At 49.6% G+C, this 17,816-nt stretch overlaps 1 protein-coding gene across 1 annotated transcript; it reads right to left on the minus strand.

The window, feature by feature from the left end:
- Nucleotides 1–338: 338 nt before the first annotated feature.
- ZNF142 (zinc finger protein 142) lies at nt 339–16,711 on the minus strand. Its single transcript, XM_006867866.1, has 7 exons — nt 16,432–16,711; nt 9,111–9,266; nt 7,203–8,027; nt 5,951–6,128; nt 2,388–5,274; nt 1,671–1,776; nt 339–808 (listed from the first exon to the last, which is right to left on the minus strand). Exons 1-7 carry the CDS (start codon nt 16,709–16,711, stop codon nt 339–341), a joined length of 4,902 nt encoding a protein of 1,633 aa, XP_006867928.1.
- Nucleotides 16,712–17,816: the final 1,105 nt, after the last annotated feature.

Here is a 17,816-nt window from a genome sequence, read left to right on the forward strand (position 1 = left end):
ACAGAAATCTGGACTCATCTGTAAGTTAGCAGTCACGATTCCGTTTAACGTTTTATAAAGCATTGAGCACAACAGCACATGCACTAGATACAACTTTTGAAGATGCTGACTGAAGCCAGCAACTTTAGTGGAGTGATGGTGAAAAACAAGGAACTCAGGAGAAATCAATGCTGTAGTCTGTATCTCTCTTTTAAACAACTGTCAGCTCCCAAGTACTCAAGCCAGAGTCCCAGGAGGGTCCCCACCTCCCTGACACCCCAAAGCCAGCCCTTCCTTAGGCCTGAGCTCCTCAGGCCAGCTTTGGTTTCAGTTGGCACACTTGCACCACAGCCTCTTCCTCAGCCTTCAGGTCCAGTGTGGGGGGTGGTGGGAGCGTAGGGGACAGGATCCTCCAGCTGCACATCGTGCAAGTGCACTGTGGGGGTGGTGGGGTCTTTGCCCACTCCCTGGTTTGGGTCAGTCTGGTCAGGGTGGTGCCTGCGCACATGCTTGACCACTTGGAATTTCTGCTTGGCCTTGTAGCTGCAGAGGCGGCAGAAAAAGGGGTGGCGGTCGGTGTGGGTGAGGGCGTGGTGGCGCAGGCCAGCGGCCCAGCGAAAACCACGATGGCACACGTTGCACACGTAGGGCTTGGCCTCGCTGTGCTTGCGGAGGTGGGTGCGCAGCAGGAAGCGCGTCTTGAAGGCCTTGCCGCACTGCTCACACATAAAGGCCCGCGCTTCCCGGTGCCGCGTCTCCCGGTGCACACGCAGGGCATCAGCCCGGTTGGTACAGTACTCACACTCAGGACACTGGTACGGCTTCAGCCCTGTAGGGCAGGGTAAAGACAGGACAAGGAGGGTTAGTTGTAGGGCATCCTTCCATCACTGCTTAAGGGGACAGAGCAAGGTTCAGAGGATCACGGGTCACTGTGATCCTGACAGAGACACAAGCTAAATGATCACATCTTTGGAATGGACCAGTTCTGTGCCCTTCCCCCAATTTTATACAGTGGGTGCTCAAAGGATGCTGATGACTAACTGGACCCTAAGTAGCCACCTGACAGAAATAAATACTGCTGGGGTCCCCAAATGGAAAATGCCAACTCCCTTTTGGTCACAAGACACTGATGGGATTTGGGAATCCATTTAAAAAAATACCTTGTTCAACTCAAGAAGTAAAAGGAAATGTTTACGAGAGAAGTGGCGTTCACAGGAGCAGAGGGTCTTGAGATGTAGGTGGCCAATTCCTCCACACAGGAGGAGCCATAAGCAATGATGACAGGCACACACTCATGAACCTTTCTCTGTGGACTCCCACACAGTTCATCGGTTCCATACGCAGTAGAACAGGAAGAGAGAGGAGTCCTGGTTTCTCCTCTTCACTCATGACAGTTCTACCACATCCATGTAGGAACCAAGGAGACATGGCTTCCATCACTCATGTTTGAGTTGGGGCTTCTCCACAGGGTTTGGGTGACTTTGTACCAGTACACATGCCCAGGCTCTCGGGTTCACTCTGCCTCTGAAGTCTTCAGCGGGGTGGGCAGCCATTCTGGTGCAGATTCCCCAAAACACTCCATGCCCTCAATGTGAAAATCGAGGTTGGCACTCAATTCGCACAAGGACACACACTACCTCAGGGTGCACCGGGGTGAGGAAATCTCTTGGGACTATCGCCCACAGACTCACCTGTGTGCTTAGTCATGTGGTATTTCAGCTGGTTGACCCACTTGCACTTGTAGCCACAGTCAGGGCACAGGTACTTCCGTTCCTCCTTGTGGATCCGCATGTGGTACTGAAGGAGAGCAGAGGCTGAGCATACACCCCGATAACGTGTACCCTGGGTTCTCACAGGAGTGGGAGTAGGGGCCTGCAGGCAGGAAGCTATGGGCAGACAACCTTGTTCCCTGCTTCCATTCCACCCATACTCCAACAGCCAGGTTTCCCAGTCTAGATACCAACCTGACTCACATTCGGCCTCCTCTGAGGTCTGTTCTGAGTTTGAATCTCAGCTATGCTGCTTATTAGCTGTGTCACTAGATAAACTAACCCCTAGTTCTCAAAGCCCGCTTTCTACAAAAAGGGGGCAAGTAAAAGCACCTCTTTATCTCCTACTTTTAAGACGATGAAACAGACAGTGCTCAGTACATGTTAGCTGTCACTATCATCCAGATGACCCCCAACTTATACGTGCCTGTATCACGTCAAGCACCGAGTTGGGAATTCTAGCCTTGGTAGTAACTATTTTCTCTTTTTTACGGATGAGGACTCTGAGTCTTGGAGTAGCGAAGGATCTTTCCTAGGGTCCCAGAACGGAGCTAATACTTGGAAAAGCCAGGATGAGCGAGCCTAGACTCTAAGTCCAGGGCCAGCACTCCCTGCTCTCTTTGCTCCCCTTGCCCTTACCTTGAGGCGAGAGGGGTCAGCACAAGCATAGGTGCAGAGGTGGCAGCGGTAGGGCTTCTCCCCAGTGTGGATGCGGCTGTGCCACGTGATCTTCTGCCGATTCTTGGTGCTGTAAGCACAGTCAGTACACTTGTAGAGCCGGATGCCCCCGTGCCCCTTCACATGGTGATCAAGCACCAGCTGATGGTGACACGCAAAGTCACAAAAGGGGCAGCGCAGAGGGGGCTGGTTGGCACCGCCATCCGAAGTCTCCTCGTGGTGTTCCAGGTAGTGCCTCACCAGGCCCCCCTGCTCACGGGCAGCGAAGTCACAGAGCTGACAGCGGTGGCTGAAGTGCTGCTGCCTCCGGTGCTCGTCTAGGGCCAGGCGGCTGGGGAAAGCCTCCTGACAGGCCGCGCACTCCAGCCGGGGATGCTGCTTCCGAGTGTGTCCTCGCAGGCTGGCTGGGCTGGAGCACAGCAGCCCACAGTGGGAGCAGTGTAGGGGACCCTGAGTGGCTTCCGTGGGCGAGCCAGGGGCTGTGGGTGTAGGCTCAGGGTGCCGGCGCAGAGCGTGCTGTTTGAGCGCTGTCTCAGAGCTGAACTGGGCCTCGCACCGGGGGCAGGCAAAGGCTGGGGTGCCCTGGTGGCAACTGTTGACGTGGCGTGTGATGTCATGGCGGAGGTAGCCACTATAGTCACAGAGTGGACAGAAGTGGGTGGGTGTTTTGTCATGGACCCTTAGCCGGTGCAAGCGCAGCTTGGAGTTGGTACCGAATGTCTGGGGGCAAGAGCTGCAGGGGATGCGGCCGACACCTGTGTGCCGGGACTGATGAGCCTCTAGTCGGTACCGCCTGGTGGTAGAGAAGTCACAGAAAAGACACTGATGGGGCTTCACCCCCTCGTGCTTGAGCCGCCGGTGCTGCTGTAGGCACCGGCTCTGCTTACAGGTGAAGCTGCAGTCCCCACACTGTAGAGAGGCTCGGGGGCCCCGGGCTGGCCCTGTAGTGGGGTGCCTCCTCTTCTGGTGGAGCCGCAAGGCGGCAGCAGCAGGGGTGGTGAACGGGCAGAGGCCACAGCGTAGCTCTCCAGACTCCTCGAGGGGGCAGCCCCGGGCCTGGTGGGTTCTCAGAGCACGTTCCTGCTGGCAGCTAAAGGGGCACGTGGGGCAGGAGAAGCGAGCCCCCTTCTGTTTTCGAACCACAGTTGTGTCCCCACCACCAGGGCTGGACTCTGGGCTCCCATTACTCAGCGAGGCAGAGTTTCCTTTGGTGGTGGAGGACACAACAGGCTGTGCCTGGGGGGCTCCTCGCTTCCCTCCCCCACCACGGACCCCCCGGCAGCCGTCAGTCACATGAGAGGTAATGGAGGACAGCCTTGAACAAACGAATGTGCATGAGCTGCAGTGAAACTTGCCCTGCTCAAAGCGGAACTTCTCAGGGGTCCCTGTTGGGGAGGGGTCGGCTGCAGGAGGGGCCGGGGAGCCAGACACTGTGAGAAGAGGTTCCTCCAGGTCTTTCGACTCCCTGGGTAGCTCAGAAGTACCTTTTGGACACTCTAGCTCTATTTCCAGTGGTTCCAGTAGGGGCTTCCCAGCTTTTGGACCCTCTGAGGCTTGGGTGCCCGTGGGCAGAGGGCTGGGCGAGTCTGGTCTGGGCAAACCCTTGGTCTTTCTGAGTAGAACAGGGCACTTCTTCAGCAGGTGGGTACTGAGGCCCCGCTGCTGCTTGAAGCTAGCCCCACACTTGGGGCACACTAGGGGCTCCCGGCGTCCCTGACACCCAGTCTGGGAGTGCAGATTCAGGGCCTTCTCCCGGCGGGTGAGGAAAGGGCAGTGTGGGCAGCGGAAGGCCCGCCCCTCTCCCTGGATGACCACCATCTGCACCCGGCCCTCCAGTACCAGTGCCTCAGCCTGCTCTTTGTCCTGCCTCCTGAGGGCCTTGAGCAATGACTCTGACTCGGGAAACTGGGACAGGGGTGCTGTCTCGGCAGGGGGAGTTGCCTTCAAGGTTCCCACCCAGCTATTAGGGGCCTCCTCTGAGAATGGGGGGTCTCTGGGGAGCTCAGGGACAGGCTTCTCCAAAATGGGCTCTTCTTCAGCACCCATATCAGAAGGCCCAATGCCTTCTAAGCTGGAGAGCTCGGTCACGGTTCCATCTGGCACTTCTAGTTCCAAGGGCCCTGAGGGATCCAGCGGCCCGCACTCCCCGGGGGCTGTCTCACTGATCGCCTGGAGGGGTGGCTCGGTAGTCACGGGTCCCAACTCTACTCCCAGGGCCTCCAGATGGAGAGTGCAGCCACCCTCATCCACCTCCGCTGGGCTGGGGCTGCCAACCAGGTCAACTTCTTGGGAAGCCTCACTGACGTGCTGTGTCCCAGCTCTACTCTCTTCATTCACCTCCGGCAGGGCCTGGCCCAGGCTGAGGTCCACCAGAGACCCAGGGTCAGGGCCCAGCCCCTCGGGTTGGCCTGAGGGTTCTGTGTCTACTGGGGGTGTTGGGCACTGCCTGGTTCCCTCTGACTCCTGGCTTGCATAACGGAGCTGCCAGACCTGGTCCCCGGGCACATAGCCATGGGCTTTGCGCTTGTGGAAGAAGAGGGTGGTGTTGCTGAAAGTGCGGTAGTCACAGAGGGCACAGCGGAACTCCCGGAGCCGGGTGTGTTTGCAGTTCTCGTGGCTCAGCAGCGCCTGCTTGTGGCGGCTCTGGTAGCTGCAGTAGCGGCAGGGATAGAGGGGGGCTGGTGTGCCAGGGCGGTGCTGTGAAGCCATATGCTTCTGCAGCTCGTACTTCCGTTTGCAGGCAAAGGCACACACCTCACACATCAGGGACTTGCCCTGGTGCCGCAGCTTGTGACTGCTCAGCTGGTCAGCCCGGTGGCAGCGATAGGAGCACTGGTTGCATTGGTATCTGGCACGGAGGGAAGGGGGGCAGAGTCATAATAACGAACCAATCACAAGTAACAGCAACAAGTACTCCCTCTGGGCCAGGCTCCACCCTCAGTAGGCACCTGCCTGAATCCTTCTTCCCACTAACCATGTAGGCATCTCCATTTCACAAGTGAGAAGATGAAGACAGAAAAGTTCATACCTTGCCTTAGTTTACAAAGGGGGTGAGGGGCAGAGGCAGGATTTGAAGGCTGGCAGCCTAGCTTCGGGCCCTGGGTGCTAATTCCCACTCCCCACAGTTTCCTATAGGGGAGCAGTCACAAACCACGGACTCCTGAAGAGCTGACACTGTGAGAGCCCCACAGGGGAGTTCTGTGTCTGGTTTCCATTTTCCCAGGAAGGCGTGGACACTCTGCAAAAGCTGCTGTGATCACAGGTCAGAGGGGAACGGGCCTGGACTCAGAAAGCACCATCTACTGAGAACTCAAGTGAGGCCTCAGTCTCCAGGCCTGTGCCCTCTTCCCTGAGCCCGGACCGCAGCCACTCCAAACTGGGCCCCAGGGAGAGGTAGGCTGCAGAGTGAGGCTTTCAGAGGAGTCTCTCTGAGGTCGGAGAAAGCAGTAGGACCCGGAGCTTGAGGCCAAGAGGAGCCTAGCTTGGCACAAGGTTCTTGGGATGGGGCAGAGATTTGTGCATACCTGAGGTCCCCCATGTGTTTTCGCATGTGCACACTGAGGTAGTGCTTCCACTTGGTGACGTAGCCACACTCGGTGCACATGTAATCCTTGGCGCTAGAGTGGGTCAGCATGTGCTTGGACAGGTAGCTCACATCTCGGCATGTGAAGTCACACAGCTCACACTTGTGAGGTTTCTCGCCTTGTGTGGGGTGGGAATTAGGGGAGAGAACAAGGGTCAGATACAGACCAAATGAGGTCGGACCACTCTCCTAGCAAGCTTATCTAGATGCCAGTTGGGAGCAGAGGTATCATGTGCTCCCTGAGCTTCTAGAAACGTCATAGTTTGCAAGGCTGCGCCACAACCCTCTCAGCTCACTGCTCCTGACTCCTATACTGAGGAGGGTGGGGATAAAGGAGAACTTGTGATTTACTCTAAAATTTGGGGTGGCGCTGCAAGATCAGCACTGGACTGCAAACCACAAGGTTGGCAGTTCAAACCTACTAGCTATGCCTTGGAAACCTTATACAAGGTTGTTAAGAGTCAGAACCAACAACACTTAGCAATAATAAAACCTGTAGTTCCTTCCAGGCCTCTCCCTGTTGTTTCTGCCTACCTACCCACCCACCTTCTCTTGCAAGCACTTGGTGCTCTGGCTCTGAGATCAGGTGTGTGGTCTTGGAACAGGTCATTTAGCTTTGCAGAGTTTGTTTGCTCATCAAGGTTGCTATTATGGATTATTATGGATTGTGAATTAGAAGAGATGATGCAGCTGGAAGAGCTCTGCAAACTGTAAATAGGAAAGTTCTCCAAAACATGAAATTTTGTGGTGAAAGCATATTTAGAAATAAACTGCTCAATTGAAACAACAGTGGCTTTGTTCCAGCTACCTTAAAAACAGAAGTTTAGGAAATCGTGGGAGGCCATACCTGAATGCACCTCCCAACACCTGGCCTGGGCATGCCCACTCTAACGGGGGTGGGGGTGGGGTGAGGGGTAAACCAACCCAAACTAGGGGTGGGCAGGGGCCTAAGTTTAGGCACAAATGCATAGGCTCTGAAATCAGACTGCCTGGATTCAAATCTTAGCTCGACCACTTTACTAGATGAGTTACACCCAAATGAAGACTCGGCTGTGAAATCGGAACCCTGGGTTTATCTCTTGGGATACTAGGTGAAGCGAGACAATGCAAAGGCTTCCCTGGTGTCATGCCAGCCATCGGCATCGCGACTGTTGTCATTCTGATCGCATTATTGAGGATGCAAGCCATCTCACCAGTATGCAGCAGCATGTGTCGGATGAGCACCCTCTTGTGGGCAGTGGCAAAGTTGCACTCAGGGCACTGGTGGATCTTCTCATGAGCGTGCATCTTGCCCACGTGGTCCTGGTAGGCCACTGGGTTGAAGGTGGCAAAGGGGCAGAAGGCGCAGCGCAGCTCTTCACTGCCGGGGTGGCCCTGCTTCTTGTGCTTGCGGAACAGGTGCTTGTTAGAGCAAGCGAAGTCACACTGGGGACAGTGGAAGGCATAATGGCTCTTGTGGTGGGCCTCCATGGCCTCAGCTGTGGCAAAGAGCATGGGGCACGAGTGGTGGCGGCACTCCACGGCTCGAACCCGGTGGGCCTCCTTCAGGTGCTTTACAAAGGCCTTGCGGTCGGGCGCGGCATAGCTGCAGCCTTCCTGAAAGCAGTGAAGGGGCTGAGGCTCGGCGGCAGCTGCCGCTGTGTGGCTCTTGAGATGCTCCTTGAGGGCCTGGCTGCGGTGGAATTCCTCACGGCAGACAGGGCAGGCGTAGGTGTCCGAGTAGAAGTTGGAAATGTCCTCATGCATGCTGGCCATGTGGCGGTTGAGTGCATTCCTCTCCACGGCACTGTAGTGGCACAGTGGGCAGCGGTGGGCTTTCTCACCTAGCTCCCGGAGCAGGTGGGTCTTGAGTTTGCTCTTACTGGTGAAGAACTTCTGGCAATTGGGGCACTGGAGGCTGGGGTCTGGGAAGTGGAGATGCAGGTGTTCCACCAGGTGAGTCCGCTTCTTAAAGCAGCGCTTGCACTCGGGACACATGTGGGTCTTGAAAAGGGACTCGGTGCCAGAAGCCACCTCACCTGGGGCACAGGAGCCAAGGAAATAATCAGGAAAACAGAGGGTTGAGAGATCCGCAAGTTCAAACCCACTTATCTTCAATAAGTCAAACCCCACTACCAATGAGTCAATTCCAACTCATAGCGACCAACTCAACCCATAAGACAGAGTAGAATCACCCCTGTAGGCTTCTGACACCGTATATCTTTACAGGAGCAGACAGACAGATTCAGCTCATGTTTTTCCCTAGGAGCGGCTGATGGGTTTGAACTGCTGATCTTGTGGTTAGCAGCCCAATGCTTAACCTACAGTGCCACTAGACTGGATTGGTCAAATAATGGGAGAACCACAATGTTCCGAGAGAAACACTGTGTTGCCTGTCTCCTTTCTTTCCAGGAAACCAAACAAGATCTGAGTTGAATAATACAAGTCTTCAGAGCAACAAAACCACAAACCTTGCTGTGGTTTCATTTGCTTCCCCAAGTCAACCACTATTCATGAGCCTGTTTAAAGCTGCTCAAAAGATGGAGCATTCCTGTTCTTCCCAGCCCTTGTTCACAAGGAGCAGCAGGGTTGTTTGGAAGGAAAAGAGTCCCGCGGGGAAAGAGTAGAAGAGACGGGAAAGGAGTCTGAACGCTGGCTCGCAGGGATCTGGGTAACAGAGAGCTGGCAGTAAATACAATCAGGTCTTTCCTCTTCACCCGACACTACCAATAGGAGGGCTTTCAAAGTCTAGCTAGGAAAACTGGAGAGCAAGGATTCAGGAAGAAATCTCAGGGGGCTCAATGCCAGACAAGAGAGGCAGCTTGATATCAACAACCACTAGCATATTTATACTAAAGACGCCCCTCCCCCTCCCGCAGACCTCCTAAAGAAAACCTTAAGAGCTTTCTTAAGAAAACCAGCAAACTCTACTTATCTCTCCCCTATATTACTAGCATCTTTACCCATTTCCCATTTTCTCACAAGATAGTTCATGGCAGAATGGAAAGAAATGAAGGGTCTGAGCCAACTGAGCCAACTCAAACCCCAGAGGCGCAATGCCAGGCTCGGTACAGCCTATTCCTCCCTACCACCAAGAGCCGCTAGCCTAATGGCACCATTACCTTCCAGTTGCTGTCCTTTTCCCAGGGCTTTCTGGGAGTCCCTCTGGGAGCCACTGTCTTCTTCCTCAATTTCCTCCTCTTCAGCTGACTCCTGAAGTGGCAAGGGTGCATCTGCTTCCTCCGAAGGCCCTCTGTCTCCTGAGGGCATTTTGGGTGCTGGAAACAAAGAAAACCTGAAGAAGTCTATAGGAGCCAATGACAGCCCTGAATGCTTCTTCTCCACCCTCCTCCCCAGTTAGTAAGAGGGAATCTGGGATTGTAAGAAAAACGTATTACCATCCAAGACAGGTAGAGGAAGACCAGGAGCTACCCTGTCAGCAAAGCTCTGATCTACAGTCAATCACACTTCAGGTAAAGCAACCTTGGGCACCTTGAAGGTCACTGGAGGGCTGAGGGGTAAGAACTTGTCAGCTGCACCTCCCTGGCTGAGTGTAGGTTACGATTCTACTGAGAATCCCAACTCATCTTATCTTGTCCCTCAAACCTACTCCTTCTAGCTCCCCAACAGAAGTAGCTGTCTTAGCAAGATAAAGGCGTAAGGACTCTTCTCCAGGGAAGGGAGGCCCTCTCCTTGGGTACCAGAGCACAACTGAGACTTTGCAAGTCAAACCCTCTCCTTAGAATCCTGGCCTCTCTCTGCCTGTTGTCTCAATTTCCTCCTGCTCCTCTACTCACCCTCCACCTTGTTTTGTTCAAAGAGGAAGAAGACTCAGTGAAACCTACTCAACCACACCTGTGAAGATTTCTTTTGGAAACAACTCAAGCTTCTCTTGTCCAGTTCCCTAAGCCCACTTGCTCTAAAAGGGAGTTCACAAGCTCTCAGCCAGTGGCTTTAGTCACCAAGGGACATTTAACACTTGCCCCCGGAAAGTTCTGAAATGGATTATAAGAAAATATTGGTAAAGTAACTTCAAGACGACAGTTTCACTGCTTCTCAAGGACGATTTCCTCTTGCCCTATAAATTCTGAGTAGGCAGAGATTTCTAGATGCCATTCCGTGTCATCCATAATTCTATGCTCCTGAGCCACTATGCTAGCTTTTCCTGTGCTCTCTGCTATAAGACTGAATGTCTGTTCAGACAGGGGACTGCAGGGCCCTTTGCCTCATACCTTGCAGCAGCTCCTGAGATGGAAGGCACTGAGAGGCGGAAAGTTCTCCCTGTGTCCCCGCCCCGTGGCTTCGCAGGTGCTGCCGGAAGAGTTTGACATTGGAGCCTATGAAGCTGCAATGGCTGCAGTGGAAAGGGTAATGGATCTGCCGGTGCAGCTCCATGTCCTGCTGGTTCCCGAAGAGCAAGGGGCAGCCCCGGAAGGAGCAGGACACCGGAACTACGTCGTGTGTCTGTCTCAGGTGGTGCTGTAGACCCTTGCGATCTTCAGAGGAGAAGACACAGCCAGACTCTGGGCAGGAGAAGACGACAGGAGTCTCTCGATGAATCTTGAAGTGACTCTTCAGGGCCTGGGGTTGGGCAAACTCCTGTTTACACACGGGGCATGGCAGGGGACTCTCTGGTGGGCTCCGGCCCTGCAGAGGGCCCAGGAGGGTGAGGTTGCTTGGGGGCAGCTCTAGAGAGCACGAAGAGCTAGACAGGTCTTGCACAGGCTGTCTGAGGGTGTCAGGGCAGTGGTGCAAGGCCAGCAGAGTGGGCTCTGCAAAGCTCTGCCCACAGCGCTCACAGAAGTACACCTCCACCACCTTTACCAGGACACCTGCAGGTAAGAACCAAGGGAGAAAGGCACACTATCAGATAGGATGCGCTACTAGTAGGACATGTGGTGAACAGTTTAGTATTCGTGGAGTGGAGATGGTCTAGTTCTGCCACCTGAACTGGAAGCCTCATAAAGTCAGGAACTGTCTATCTTGCACACATGTTTATATTTCCAGTATCTAGTGCATAGCTGTTGTTGTTAAGTGCCATTGAGTCAGTTTTGACTCGTACCAATCCTGTATAGGGCTTCTGAAGCTGTAAATCTTTGTGGGAACAGAAAGCCTCATTTTTCTCCCATGATGCAGCTAGTGGGTTCAAATCGCTGACCTGGTGGTGGGTGGTCCAGCACTTATCCTACAGAGCCACTACACTCCCGTCTAGTGCATTACCTGGCACAAAATACATGCTTAATAAATATTGTTTCATGCATGAACAAACAGAACCAAATCTAGAAAGCATTAAGGCAATATATTTTGACTAAATAAAAATGAGAAACTTTGAAAAGAAAATGACTTAATGAAGCTAAAAGACATATGACCAATCAAGGATCATCTCTGTAATACAACTGACAAAATATTACTTTAGATTCTACCAAGAGCTTTAAGAACATAAAAAAAAAAGAATGCCTTACAGAACAATGTCAAAGACCACCAATAGGCAACTGACGGAATACAAATAACCAATAAATAAAAGAAAACATTCAATCTAATTATCAAAGAAATAGAAATCAAAACTTGGGTCCATTGACTGGTCCAGCGTTGGCCAAGGTATGAGGAGATAGACTCCAACACAGACTACTGGTCGGGGTATAAATTGGTACAACTTTTCTGGAGGTCAATCTATCCCCAAATTTGAAATGTGCAATCTCACTTCAAGGAATTTACCTTCTAGGAAGACTTTCAGAGGGTTCATTAGCGCAGAGAATGGAAATGACTGCTGAGTAATTAATGTATATACATCCAATCAAAGGATAGACCTCGCCCCAGGAGAAACAGAGATTCCTATTTTTTCCAAATAAAATTTAGTCACCCTAAGGAGTCCTGGGTGTGGCGCTGCGGGTTAATGCGTTGCACTGCAAGGTTGGTTTAAACCACAGCGTCACCAGTTCAAGCTCACCAGCTGCTCCTCAGAAACCCTATACAGGGTTGCTAGGAGTCGAACTGACTTGACAGTACTTAACTTAGCAGCACAGTCAGATTAGGAGTCCTGGTGTGGTGCTGTAGGATAATGTGCTCAACCACAAGGTCTGTTTGAGCTGTAAGATCAGTGGTTCAAACCTACCAGCCACTCCTTGGAAACCCCATACAGGGTCACTATAAGTTGAAACTGACTGGAAGGCACTGAACAAGTTAGATTAAAAACAGGTTACAAAGCAAAAATTATTGTGCTGTTGAATTGGTTCCATATAGTAGAATTTCTGTGTGGCACTGTGAGTTAATGTGCTAGACTGCAAGGTTGGTTTGAATGGCAAGGTCAGTGGTTCAAGCTCAACAGCAACTCCTCGGAAACCCTATACAGGGTCACTATGAGTAGGAAGTGACTCAATGGCACTTAAAAACAACAAAAATGTCACTATAGTAACAGAAGAAAGTCTGGAAGGATGCAGCAAGCATTGCTCACATTGACCATCTATGAGCAAGAAGGAGTCCTGGTGGTACTGTGGGCTAGGCATTAGGCTGCTAACCACAAAGTCAGCAGTTCAAATCCATTAGCTGTTCCAAAGGAGAAAGACGAGGCTATCTGTTCCCATAACTCTTTACAGTCTCGGAAACCCTACCTAGGGTCACTATGATCTGGAATCAACTTGATGGCAGTGGTGTTTTTTAGTAGGAATGGAATTATAGATGATTTATTTCTTCTCTTTTCCTGTAATGACTTAAAAATAAAACAAAACATACAATGAACATGCACTGCTTTTATTCTCAAAAACATAAAGAAACTGTTATTGTTGTTGTTAGGTGCCACCGAGTCAGTACCGACTCATAGCGATCTTAAGTACAGCAGAACGAAACACTGCCCGATCCTGGGCCAACCTCACTACTGTTGCCACGCTTGAGTTCATCCATGCTGTCACTTGCCCAGTCCATCTCGTTGGGGGTCTTCCTTTTTATCTCTGACCCTCCACCTTATCAAACATGATATCCTTCTCCAGCAACTGGTCCCTCCTGACAATATATCAGAAGTATGAGAGACGAAGTTTGGCCATCTTGGCCTCCAAGGAGCACTCTGGCTGTACTTCTCCCAAAACAGATCTGTTGGTTCTTTTGGAAGCCCATGGCACTTTCAATATTCTCCTCCAACACCATAACTCAAAAGCATCAATTCTTCTACGGTCTTCTGTATTCACTGTCCAGCTTTCACATGCATATGAGGTTATTGAAAATACCATGGCTTGGGTCAGCTGCATCTTAGTCCTCAAGCTGACATCTTTGCTTCAACACTTTAAAAAGGTCTTGTGCAGCAGATTTGCCTAATGCAATACATCGTTTGATTTCGTGACTGCTGCTTCCGTGAGTGTTAATAGTTGATCCAAGAAGAATGAAGTCCTTGACAACTTCAATCTTTTCTCCCTTGATAAGAATGTTGTTTATTGGTCCATTGGTGAGGATTTTGTTTTCTTTACATTGAGATGTAATCCATACCAAAGGCTGTGCTCTTTGATGTTCATCAGTAAATGTTTTAAGTCCTCTTCACTTTCAGAAGCAAGGTTATATCATCTGCATATTGCAGGTTGTTAATGAGTTTTCCTCCAGTTCTTATATCACGTTTTTCTTCATATAACCTAGCTTCTCGGATTATTTGCTCAGCAATACAGGCTGAATAAGTATGGTGAAAGAATACTACCTTGTTGCACACCTTTCTTAATTTTAAACTATTCAGTGTTCCATGTTCTGTTCCAACAACTGCCTCTTGGTCATAAAGGCAAAAAAGACAGGAGAGAACCTGAAAGTATGCCAGAAATCACTTAAGAACTGTTCATGATGCTGAAAAAGATATTCTCTCAACAAGTATTTACTGAGCAATACTAACTTCAACACATTGTTTCAGGAGGCACATCTTGGAGAAAACACAATTCTCCTATGCATTTCACCAAGCAGGCTTGCATCTGGTTCTGAGCTCTGTGCCTTAAAGAGAACATCAAAATCGAAAAGGGAGCTAAAAGACAGTTACAGAAAAAGAAGGAGCAGCCGTTAAGAAAGACAGGAAGATCGATTATTAATCACCAATTCACCACATGGCTGATACCACAAGAACCAGTCAGAGGAGAGAAGCTCAGGAATGAACCAAATTAGAAAGGAAACAACTTCGGTGACTGGGATGAGTCGATGTGCTTCAAAGACACAGGCATTCACGAAATGGAGAGCATCTCTTTTGAGGAGCTCTCAATCACCTTCATATTGTTGGTGTTAAGTGCTAGCAAGTCAGTTCCAACTCATAGTGACCCTGTATAGGGTTTCCAAGGAGCGGCTGATGAGCTTGAACCACCAACCTTGTGCTTCAACCTGACCTTGCAGTTCAGTGCTTAACCCGCAGCACCACACCAGGGCTCCCACCTTCATGTTAGTCATTGCTATTCTTGAACAATGTGAGAAAGGCTCAGGAAATACTCTCATTTACTTCTCCCAGCAAAGGTCTTTACTTCTAAGAGGCAAAGGTCATACGCTTGTTACCGGCGGAGCCGTGATTCAAGTCCAGGTTTCTCTGACAACAAAACCTGAGCTTGGTGGCAATTTGCTGGTTTGTTATTTTTTCTTGTTCCATGTTCTATGTATGTATACATCTCCACACAGTTTTGGTTAAAAAAAAATTTTTTTTTAAAAATTGGGGGAGAGCAAAAGGTTAAACACCACAGTTGTCATTGTTCTGCTATTTGCTTTTGTTCACCTGTTATATGTCAAAAATAATTTTATCTATAAATACATTTAGATCTGCCTCACCACCTTCCCCCAAGCTGGGTCCAGATCATGGTATTTCAGAGTATGGATCAATCATCACAAAATTTTGCCCTTACTAATGAACATTTGAATTGTTTCCAATCACAGCAAACAGCTGCCTTACTTATCCAAATCATTGTAAATGTGCCAGAGTCTTTCTATAGGACAGTTTACGAGCAATACAATGACTAGGTCAAAGAGCTTGCACATTTTACAATCTGGTAGTTAACTACCTTCAGAAGAGGATATTTATCTACATTCTCCATAAGAATTGCAAGAGCGTCTACTTCGCCTTATTCTCACAAGCACTAGATATTTTTAAATATACTTCGTTTTTCTCAAAGTTGGTAAGCAAAAACAGTATCTCATTAACTTTTTTAAACTAGAGCTTATTTGTGTGCTAATGAGAATACTGAAAGTGCCATGGACTGCCAAAAGAACCAATAAATCTGTTTTGGAAGAAGTGCAGCCAGAGTGCTCCTTGGAGGCCAGGATGGCTAAGCTTTGTCTCTCCTACTTTGGACATATTGTCCGGAGGAAACAATCGCTGGAGAAGGATGTCATGCTGGGTAGGGTGGAGGGTCAGAGAAAAAGAGGAAGACCCCAACGAGATGGATCAGCCAGGTGGCATCATTGATGGACTCAAGTGTGGCAGCGGTAGTGAGGTTGGCCCAGGATCGAACATTGTTTCGTTCTGCTGTGCATGGGGTCGCTATGAGTCGGTTCCGACTCGATGGCACCTGACAACAACAACAGCAATGAGATTAAGCATCCTTCCTATATTCTTTAGAAACAAAAGAATTGCGTGTAGATCCCAGCCCCCAAACCCCTTTTTAAACACTTTTCCTTTCTCTTATTGTGTACCTCTGAATCTTTTTAAAGAGATGAACTATTTCTTGTATATTGCAAATATTTACTCCTAGGCTGTTCATTTATTTTTTTATGATTTCTTTCACCACACACAGAAGTTCAGCTAAGCTTTTTTCATTATTCTTTGTCACTACACTATATAGCCAAAGAGAGTGGTGACAATTTGCTGGTGGATGGCAGTTTTAAAAAAAAAAACAAAACACCAGGTAGTTTCCTAAAAATAAGAGGCTGCAGACATGGGAAAAATAAAGGGACGACTCTTTCTCCTAGGAAAAATACAAATGTTCAACTGCCACTCTTAACAGCATGCTTGGATGAGTTAAATATGGTATACACGAGAATCTAGGGAGGGGAAATATTTACCAGATTACCTCTGGAAAGCACTGCCAAGTCCAGGTGATAGAGAGAGCCTGGGCCTTTGGCCTAATCGTCAGCTGCAGTACCTGAGTGGGAGGGTCATTAATTATGGGAGAAAGAATTCCTGGGTACTGTAAGAGAAAGAAGAAGCCAGGATTGGCTAGAGATATTAGAAATGTAATTTCCCCTCTGGATTACTGCTTAGCAGATGTGGAATCCATTCTGAGCCCTGACTGGGAAGAGACTGCCAAAATCTTGGTACAAGGCTGTGTATCACCTTGCCAGCCTTCAGTCACCATTCACCAACTGCAAACAAATGACAACATTTCAAAGTACAAAAATAGGAAGCTGCCTCGTGTTCTCAAATTAATAAGGAAAGACCAAAAAAGAACATCGAGAAAAAGCCTCAGGGCTGTTTGCCCTGCTGGCCCCTAGTAAATGTATTTGTACCTGGGGTGTCTCCGGGAGCATCTGGGGACAGGTTTCCAGCCACTGCTTCTACAATGATCTCCATGTTCCCGGTGCCCTCTCCAGTTGCTGTGGCCTCTACCAGCAGGCAGCCTGGGTCAGGAGGCAGAGCTGTGGGGCTTCCAGAGGGGCAGGAGCTCTGAGCAGGCTCCAGTATACCACCATTGGAGAGAGGTTGGGGGATCAGCAATAGCTCAGAGCACAGTCCATCCATCTCCCCAGCACTGGTGGCTGGCTGCGAGTCCAACACGGAGTCTGTCATCACCACGAATTCAGTGCTGTGGTCTCTTAAGTGCTGGTAAGCCAATCCAAAGAAAAACAAAAACAGAGAGTTAGAGAACTCACTTTCTTCCCAGTTGGTATAGGTGTACAACTCAGTGCCTGGTAACTTCGATGGTCATGTTCTACATTATTAACCAAAACAGAGATATTCTTTTTATGACTATACCCAGAAGAAAAAAACAGAATAAAAATGATAATAAATAGGGACACACTGGAGGAGAGCCAGCAAATTCTGGCTGAGATATTAAAGACCACAGATTGTATTTCTTACTCTGTTACCACTCAGGTAAGTGACCTTGGGCAAATTAAGAAGCAATAGGGATCTTAGTTTTCTAATGTGCAACAAAACTAGGTGAGGTCCAAGGATCTCCAGTGCCAAGTCCCTTGCCCTCTTAATGTTTTATGATTTCACTTTTCCTTTTATGGCTACAAAGGAGTCCTGGTGCACTGGAGTGCAAGGTCAATTTGAACTGCAAGGTTGGTGGTTCAAGCTCACCAGCTGCTCCTCGGAAACCCTATATAGGGTCACTATGAGTCGTAATTGACTCGACGACACTTAACGACAAAATTCTGGTTACAAGGCCTCTCATGATCTTTTGACCTTTCGAGACTCATCTTCTACCTCTCCCCTCAACAGATCTCTTATCAGTCATCCCAAACAATTTGTCATTCCTTACACTTGCAAAATTCTCCACACCTGCACACATGCCTCTCATTTGGCCTGATGTTCATTTCCACGTTGTCCTCCTCTTGTGACTTACCAACTCCTAGGTACCCTTTAAGGATCTGCACAAATGTCACTTCCACTACAAAGGCTTATCTTCTGTTGCTCTCTCTCTTCTTTGGTCCTAATGACACTTTGTCAGAGACCACTATTGTTTTCCTAGGAGTTTTCTTGCCTAGGTGCTGAGCTTTTTCAATGGAGTTCGTGTTTTTTAAAGTGGAGTTTATCACTTCACTGAACACAAATGCCCAACAATCTATGTAACTCTGACAAATAAGGTGATTCTTTGTAGGAGAAAAACTGTCCTGAAGCATCAGAGTACAAAAGGTTCCTTACATATAATGTCATACATCTGCAGAAA

The sequence above is a fragment of the Chrysochloris asiatica genome, unplaced genomic scaffold (genome assembly GCF_000296735.1).
Source record: "Chrysochloris asiatica unplaced genomic scaffold, ChrAsi1.0 scaffold00110, whole genome shotgun sequence".
Lineage (NCBI taxonomy): Eukaryota > Metazoa > Chordata > Mammalia > Afrosoricida > Chrysochloridae > Chrysochloris > Chrysochloris asiatica.

Bases quoted from the DNA above. Each gene is read 5' to 3' on its own strand.
- ZNF142 (XM_006867866.1), bottom strand. From the start codon at position 16,711: ATGACAGACTCCGTGTTGGACTCGCAGCCAGCCACCAGTGCTGGGGAG. The intron at 6,129-7,202 runs GTGAGATGGCTT...ACCCCACACAAG, and splicing joins ACACATGCTGCTGCATACTG to GCGAGAAACCTCACAAGTGT. The intron at 5,275-5,950 runs GTATGCACAAAT...CCTCCGTGCCAG, and splicing joins AAACACATGGGGGACCTCAG to ATACCAATGCAACCAGTGCT.